This window comes from Leptonotus elevatus, chromosome 18 (assembly GCF_054856555.1).
Source record: "Leptonotus elevatus isolate MCC_2025b chromosome 18, RoL_Lele_1.0, whole genome shotgun sequence".
NCBI lineage: Eukaryota > Metazoa > Chordata > Actinopteri > Syngnathiformes > Syngnathidae > Leptonotus > Leptonotus elevatus.
This window is the reverse complement of record NC_141256.1, coordinates 9,745,588-9,754,001: the sequence shown is the minus strand read 5'-3', so window position 1 is coordinate 9,754,001 and position 8,414 is coordinate 9,745,588. Positions and strand designations below refer to the sequence as shown.

Below are 8,414 nucleotides of genomic sequence, written 5' to 3'. Positions count from 1 at the left end.
GATTCGATTATTTTGTGTATCTTTTATATACAGTATTGCTTTCATTGTCTTGATGCCAACCCAAAATGTGATATTTACTTTTTTGATGTAGGTTGTATATAGATATATGAATATATACATTCCGGCATATTAAAAGCAAAAACAAAAAACATACATTATTTATTTATGTTTGCCAAAATGCAACGTCTGCCTCGCTATTCAAGTCTCGCGATGTTTCCCAATGTGTATAAATAAGTACATAAATTATGTGATATTTTAAGAAACATACTATCGTATTCAGGCCTTCATTACGAGTTTGATTGTTTTAGAGTTCAAAATGCAAAAATATTAGGCAACTTCCGCCTCGCAATCAAGGTCTCGCGATGTTTCCCCACGTAAGCGCAAAGCAGCGACGAGATCTGGCGCGGGACGGAAGAGTTGCGAGAGTTGGAGCCGAAGAAGAGGCAGCGAAGTCGGCCAGAGCGACAACCGGAGCTGAGCTGGGGGGGCGTGTGAGAGTTGACGCGGCGGGTCCCGAAAGCCCGAAACCAGGTGCATAAACGCGGCGTGAATGAAACAGGCAAGCTGGAGGACTTCGACATGGCATCCGGAGAAACCCTGTACATCGGGTCGGACGGCTCGGAGATGCCGGCCGAGATCGTGGAACTCCACGAGATAGAGGTTGAGACCATTCCGGTGGAGACCATCGAGACCACGGTGGTCGGCGGTGAGGACGACGACGACGAGGACGACGACGAGGAGGACGACGACGACGAAGATGATGATGATGTACAGCCCATGATCGCGCTCCAGCCGCTGGACGACGACCCGGGCTCCATTCACCACCACCAGTACCACCACCACCACCATCACCATCCAGAGGTTATCCTAGTCCAGACCCGCGAGGAGGTAGTCGGCGGGGATGATTCCGACCTACACACGGATGACGGCGGCGGGGGCTTCGAGGACCAGATCCTCATCCCGGTGCCGGCCCCCGGGGTTGAGGACGAGTACATCGAGCAGACTTTGGTGACTGTAGCCGGGAAGAGCTCCATGGGTCGGGTGAAACGGGGAGGCGGCAGCGGTAGCTCGGGCGGGAAGAAAGCGGGCAAAAAGAGCTATCTTAGCGGCGCGGAGACCGGAGCGAGGAAATGGGAACAGAAGCAAGTACAGATAAAAACTCTGGAGGGGGAATTCTCCGTGACGATGTGGGCGTCGGGTAAGTCTTGATAGTTAGCCCCGCTACGACTGTCACATCTCGGATACACGAGGCCTTCTTTGCCAGGGCGTTGTCCTTCCCCTGCACCCGACTAGTTCCTGGAGTGTACCGTCCCGTTGCGATGTGGCGATCGAAGCCGCTCGGGGCTTTTGTTTAGACGCGGAAACCTCGACCAAATGTTTTTGTTTTGACGGGAAGCCATGTTTTAGGTGTTGCTGGGCGCCGCCATATTCCCCGAGTCCTGAGAAGTATGGCGGCGGCCCCCCGAAAAAATGGCGACCGTGGCAGGCCCAGACAACATGGTGCTTACGGTGCCGTGGTGCTGATCAAACACGATTCAAATGTCGCATTGTGCCCGTTTTCGGGTTAACTACAGCCTGTTACTCATCACCGCCCTGGTGTTTAACACACTAGCCGCGTGTGAGATGACTCAATCGTCCTTTTTGTGGCAATTTTTGAGCAAAATATTTTTCTTTAGCTACTGGCTAACTTCAAAAGGCGGTTAGCAGTTAGCCGCTTCGAAGGAACGAGTAGGCCTCGATTAGCCGAGCCATGTTTAGCGTAACCAATACGTCACACAGGTTCTTAGTCACTTAAAGTTTATTGCTTTGATAGTTACATAGAGGCAAAAACGTCAATTTTATACATAAGTAGGTTTGTGGGACTACTACGCTATTTTAGCCCTCCCCTCCACTGCAGTGATTCCAAAACCTTACTTAGTAAGCCAGGTTACATTTCAAAAGAATCACAGGAAAACACCACCTGACAAAATTGTCACAAAAGGTGTGAATAACATACGAGGCTGATAAGTTGCAGGACGTATTTGCATGAATGACATATATCTGCGAGATATAATGGAAGAACATTTAATTTATTTACATGTAACTACGTTGCTGGCAAAAATTGATGAACATACAAATTTGATAATTTGAGGAAACCTCACAACAACAGGAATAGCATAGTCCCGTGGGATGTGGACACACAGACTGATATATATCCAGATAGTATTTTTCCTTAAAATTGCATGAAACTAGTGAAAACTCCATCTATTTATGAAACACATTTCAAAAGCAGATGGATAAAAGATAATACACAGTAAAACACTAATGTTCTGTGGAAAAATGCCATGGTAAATATTTGGGGTGGTATAACCAGTTTTCAAGGAATGCACACTGTTGTGTTTTTGAGAATTGAGTGTAAATAACAGATGCTTCAAACTGTTGTTGTATACCTTGGACGCTACATTAGTATAGCACCAAAGCTAACACAATGCCACACACATCAAAATAACTATATAAACTTTTCCCGTTTATATCATACAGTTGAAGTTTTGTATGGTACAGCTGTGTTTCTATATTTTGGAGGTAATCTCCCATTTGATCAAATTAAAGGTAGCTTTTAGCGTGCAATTTTGCCAAAATTCATGCCTATACAAATCTATTTGGGAGGCTTTCAGTACACAAAATAATCTGATGAGTGTTGTTCTTTTTGTTTAATGTAGCCGTTTCCAGCAGATTCGCCTGCAGGAACATGCCATTTTGTGTTCGGTTCAGTTCTGTAATGTATTTCTAGGTACCGATGAAGACATTGACCATGAGTCGGTGGTGGAGGAGCAGATCGTGGGCGAGAACTCACCGCCCGACTACTCAGAGTACATGACGGGCAAGAAGCTGCCCCCCGGCGGCATCCCTGGGATTGACCTCTCAGACCCCAAGCAACTGGCCGAGTTTGCCAGGTGCAAACCTCTTGTACATCTTATTAAATCCATCTTAATTCACAAAATGTACTATTCAACCACTTACATCATCTACTAAATTGAGTGTTTTGGGGTTGTTGTTTTTTGGGCCCCTAACAGGATGAAACCCAGGAAAATCAAAGAGGACGACGCTCCCAGGACGATAGCTTGCCCTCATAAAGTGAGTTTGATTATCCAATAGCTTGCCATTGTATATCCACTCACAGTATAAACTTGTGGGAAATCTACATCAGCAATTCTGTGTTGATACACATGAGGTAACAAAATTATGTAATTCTATATATTTAAATGACAAATAATTACAATCACGTACATTTGAAAATGATTAAGTGAGAAAAAACAAGGACTACATTTAGTATGGATGCAAAATTAATTGGTGCCATCAATCATTAAGATAATTTGGGGGGAAATTCCCAAAATTTAAATGTGTTGTATATATGTAAATAATGACAATTAAGTTCATTTGAAAAATGAAAAAAAACACAAAGACCTTTTAGGATTATCATTTAATCGCACAAATAATGTAAAGGTAAAAAGTAAATTGTTCATATTTATAAACGTAAAAAAAAAAGCCAAAATAATAAACCCGATATAGCACCGACTAATTGAGTAATTTGCTGATCATTTAATGGTATTAAAAATATCTATATTATTTAATCTTCATTTAAAGAATCCGTCAAATTCAGGTAAAAACAATGCATTAAAAATAGCATGGTGTTCAAAATTTACAAATTGATCAGTGCTAGAGATATAAAAAAATCATCATAATTCAATTTGAACACGCCTTTGAAAGTACTAAATTAAAACTACTGATAAAATTATTTGTAAGTGTTTGCTTAAATTATTTTTAAAGAATATTTGTCAATATTTTTATACATGGATTATTCATCTGAATTATGCTGCCCCTGTCTCCATGGTAACTCGACTTGCCTTCATACTTCATACTTCATACTTCATACCATAGTCAATGAATTTCCTAATGAAACGTCTTTTGTTTATCCATTATAACACCGTGTGTCTGACACCAGGAAGTAGATGAGAAAGCATGTGATTAAATACGGAAACTAGCAACATCCACGTATTCAAATCCGGTGCTCGCCACCTTCGCACTTTTTTCTTCTTCTTTCTGTTAACGCCATGTGTGCGCTTGTTTCCCCCACCAGGGCTGCACAAAGATGTTCAGGGACAACTCGGCCATGAGGAAGCACCTGCACACCCACGGGCCCCGCGTGCACGTCTGCGCCGAGTGCGGCAAGGCCTTCGTGGAGAGCTCCAAGCTTAAGCGCCACCAGCTCGTGCACACGGGGGAGAAGCCCTTCCAGGTGGGTTCTCATGCATGACTTTCAGATCTAAAAATGGTATACAATTACAGCGTTGTAAGATACACTTGAAGTCAGTGAATTAGCGGTTATCGTGCTGTGCGAGAGAGCGTGCAAGGGAGGGGGATTTAATGCATCCATTAGACGAGGGTTACGGGGTTAACGGGCTGTTCAAGTGGATGAAAGATGGATGGGTCACACAAAGCAGACCTTTCGCAGACAGCATTTTTCTTCAATGGGAGCCTGAAATTGGGTTTAAATAAGTTCATTTAAGATTTTGTATTGGAGGGGCGGGGGGCATTTAACAAGATTTTAACCCCACTAAAGTGTTATTCTTATACAGCTAATTAAATGTTCTGTCAAGTTTTACACCATTTTGACATGTATGCCCGTGTTGTGCTAGAGCAGTGTTCCCAAATCTTTATTGTTGTTATTATTATTATTATTATTTTAAGTAATATATATATATATTGTCTGCATGTGTTCAAACAGCATTTGTGTGGGAATATTGGTTATTTGAAGGAATATCACTCCTAGAGCTTCATGCTAATTTTCTATTATGGCGTATTCAGGTTGTTTTCACAACGTAGGAACTTGCAAACACACACCATACAGTTTGTCCCGATTGTTTTTCTTCAATAATGGATTTAAGATCGCGAGAAGCCAAATTGAAATCAGGATAAAAAAAAATTGATTCTCTAGTCCTACTGTACTGTTTTGTTTGTTTGTTTTTCCCCTCCCTAACTGAACCACAGAAACATGACATAATTGTCAGGGAGGAAGCCAATTGCCACAAAGCGTGCTAACTAGTAGTGCAACGGATCATCATTGATCCGTGGCCGGTTCGGATCAGGCCCCACGGTTCGAATCGCGCACGGTCCACGGATTGGATGGTTGGAGAAAAAAACAAAGTACGCATTCACAGTTGACACTATTCAGACATGTCAAGGAAGCTGAAACCTATGCAATATACGCTAAGGCTAACTTCAAAACCAACTTTATTAAATAATACATTGACGGCAATGCAAATATCCTTAGTAGACTTTTACTTTGAAGTTGACTCGAGTTGTGGCGTGATGGCTAGCTTGACTTCCCTTTTTAGACGTTTTGGATTTCGTTTATCTTGGTTTTGATTGACAGTAAAGTTCGACCAACATCAACACAACACTACCTCTAACACGCATTAAATCGCTAATTTAGAACTAGTGTTAATTTGATCCGCCATTTTTAGTCCAGTTTTAGTTAGTTTTTAACATAGTCAACCTCATCCCGTTTTTATTTCGTCCATTTTTAGTCTACTATAAATCTAGCATTTTAGTCCAAGAAAACATAATTTTATTAGTCAACAAAAACTGTCACAGTTTTAGTCAGGACAATTATTTAACCCCTGCATTTTTTTTTTGTCAGCCCATTATGTTGAACATTTCGGATCTAAAACTATATCACATCAAATGTTCTCATGATTTTGATGAGAAACACCTTGACACACAATTACAGTATATCAACAAGTGCTAATAAGCTCCATACTATGAGCTAGTAAATTAGCCAGCATTAGCTAGCGGTCGGATTAACATTATTATTAAAACGTTATAGCCGTTGGATTAATGTTACATTATAACTTTAATTTACTTTTTTTTCTTCACCTTTTTGGTTACTCTAGTCTAGTTTTAATCCGGTGAAAGATGTGTGAAATTATTTTAGTTAAATTGAAGAAATGAATATGAGTTTGACAGCTACTACCTGTCTTACTTTAATTCTTTTTTTAAATATTCTGGACCAGGGCTACTTTGTAAGTCACTCTCCATGTTTAAAGGAAGGGAATTTGTCTTCTTTAATTAAAAAAAACACTTTTGCCAATTAAAAAAATATTTTTTTTAATGGGCAAAAGTGTTTTACAAAATCAATGAAGACAAATTACTATCTTTTTCTTTTCTTTTTTCTGATCCAAAAAATGAGCCGATCCGTGATCCGAACCATGATCCATCCGTTGCACCACCAGTGCTAACCGAATTTGTGTATTCCGGAGACGGAGACTCTCCACACTTTCCTTTCGTATGAAATGCAAACCATTTGTGTTTTGTCTCTTGTGTCCCAGTGCACCTTCGAAGGCTGCGGCAAGCGCTTCTCGCTGGACTTCAACCTCCGCACCCACGTGCGCATCCACACGGGCGACCGTCCGTACGTGTGCCCCTTCGACGGCTGCAATAAGAAGTTTGCGCAGTCCACCAACCTCAAGTCGCACATCCTCACACACGCCAAAGCCAAGAACAACCAATGAGACGCATCCCTTGCCCTCCCCTCGGTGCGCTGCGAAGATAAACAAAACAAAGAAAAAAACACTGAACACTCATTATCCCCCCCCACCCCCATTGGCATTTCGAATGGGAAAGATGGAGCCCCCCCTGCGCAAAAGACTTGTTTTTACCAGAGTGGTTTTCATGTAGTCACATGACTTTTTATTTGCCATTCCGGTGTGCATATTGTACACCAACCAGCTATGTTACACTAACTCCTTCTTCTTGTTGGCAGAGGAAAACAGTAACCACCTACAGTATACTCTTCGTAGACGTTTGGACAAAGAGATGTGATTCGTTTAAGTGTTTATCCAATCTTTTAGTGGCTTTTCCTGTTCACGGTCAACGAGCGGCGAGAGAGGTGCGAGCGTCACTTCAGGTTTTTTTTTTTTTTTTTCGAATGTGATGTACAGACTCGAGAATAATTACTCCCCTGTTTTTGATTCCATGTTGTTGTATATCGACTGGCCACAATAAAAACCACTCTTCCCTGTTGGAATAGTTACACAACTGGTGCAGAAGCTCTCTCTCTCTCTCTCTCAATTGACTTTTTACGTTTAAATTTAAGTCTTTTTTTGTTTCATATGTCAGCCGTCTGACAGCAAAGTAGCTCATCGGTTGTTGTTTTTTTAACCATTGTATGTTTATTTTAGAAGACAGTTTGCAACAAATGGTAAGATGCCTGCTGTATTTGCTTGAATAATATTGGAGGATGCTTAATCAATTGTGACTTTGCTGTTGTGATTTCTAATATTTTGGTGAGCTTATTTGCATACACGGCTGGGTCAAAATGCTCTCGTCACAATAATAAATGAATTGTTAGATTAAGTCATTTTCATTATATTCATGTCATTTCCACTTTATAGTAAACGGGAAAAGGGAGACACTTGAATGGTATTTACTTATTTCAAAATCTGCATTCATTAATATTTTGTGTGATTTTTTTTTATTGCTAGAAAAATTAAGGGACTCTTGTATTTATTGTTTTAATTATAAGTGGAATTTTCTAGGTATGATTTTCCTTTTATTATGCCTTTCCTTTTTTAGGTAGAAAATGGAAGGGCATTTGTATTTTTTAATTGTACTGATTTTTTAAATTAGATCACATATATTACCTTTTTTTTAATGGGGAATTTGCTAGAAAATGAAGGGACGCTTAAATGTATTTTTTTTAAATATTGTATTTTTAAAGTTTTTTTTAGTTAGACAAAAATAGAAAATGGAGGGGCACTTATTTATTTATTTTTTTACAATTTTGTGTTTTTAAAGTTATTTTTAGTTAGACAAAATAGAAAATGGAGGGACACTGATCAGTGTCTTAATTCTAAATTTGGTAATTTTATTTCAAGTACTCTGTTTTTAATAGAAAAAATGGACAATTGTGTATGCTATGTTTTAATAATAGGAAATAGTATTGTGTGATCATCTTTATTTGGAATGTGGGACAATTGTTAATTTTAAGGAGTTATTCAGTGGACTTATGAATATATATTTCTTATATTGTCTTTTTTTCAGTAAGAAAGAGACTCTCTTCTTTGCACTGACAAGTTCACTCGTGCCCAGCAGGAAATGACGAAGTTTGTCGGCTCATGATCATGCTAAGCTCTCCTCCCCTATGCTGCCCTCTCCTGCTCACAGATGTCATTACACCTGGAGCTCTCCAAGGTGCTGTTCTCCCGTAGCCTTTGTGTCATGTGAGTCAATCGTAAATCATAAGGTGTCTTTCGTGCATGAAACGTTAGCAAATTACACACGCAGGCGCACACATTGGTAGTCAAGAAATGAATTACGGAGGCAATTTGATATCTTAATCCGATTTTTACACGCAGTAGTTATCAAAGTTTTTC

At 40.1% G+C, this 8,414-nt stretch overlaps 1 protein-coding gene across 2 annotated transcripts; it reads left to right on the top strand.

Annotated features, from left to right (window-relative positions):
- The first annotated feature begins 397 nt into the window (after window positions 1–397).
- Window positions 398–7,395, top strand: yy1b (YY1 transcription factor b). 2 transcript variants are annotated; one of them, XM_086060485.1, is made up of 5 exons: window positions 398–1,198; window positions 2,783–2,933; window positions 3,054–3,114; window positions 4,118–4,276; window positions 6,369–7,395. In XM_086060485.1, exons 1-5 carry the CDS (start codon window positions 580–582, stop codon window positions 6,549–6,551), a joined length of 1,173 nt encoding a protein of 390 aa, XP_085916611.1. In that variant the 5' UTR covers window positions 398–579; the 3' UTR covers window positions 6,552–7,395. The 2 variants fall into 2 exon arrangements, with proteins under 2 accessions (XP_085916611.1, XP_085916610.1); XM_086060484.1 differs by having other exon boundaries at window positions 2,771–2,933.
- Window positions 7,396–8,414: the final 1,019 nt, after the last annotated feature.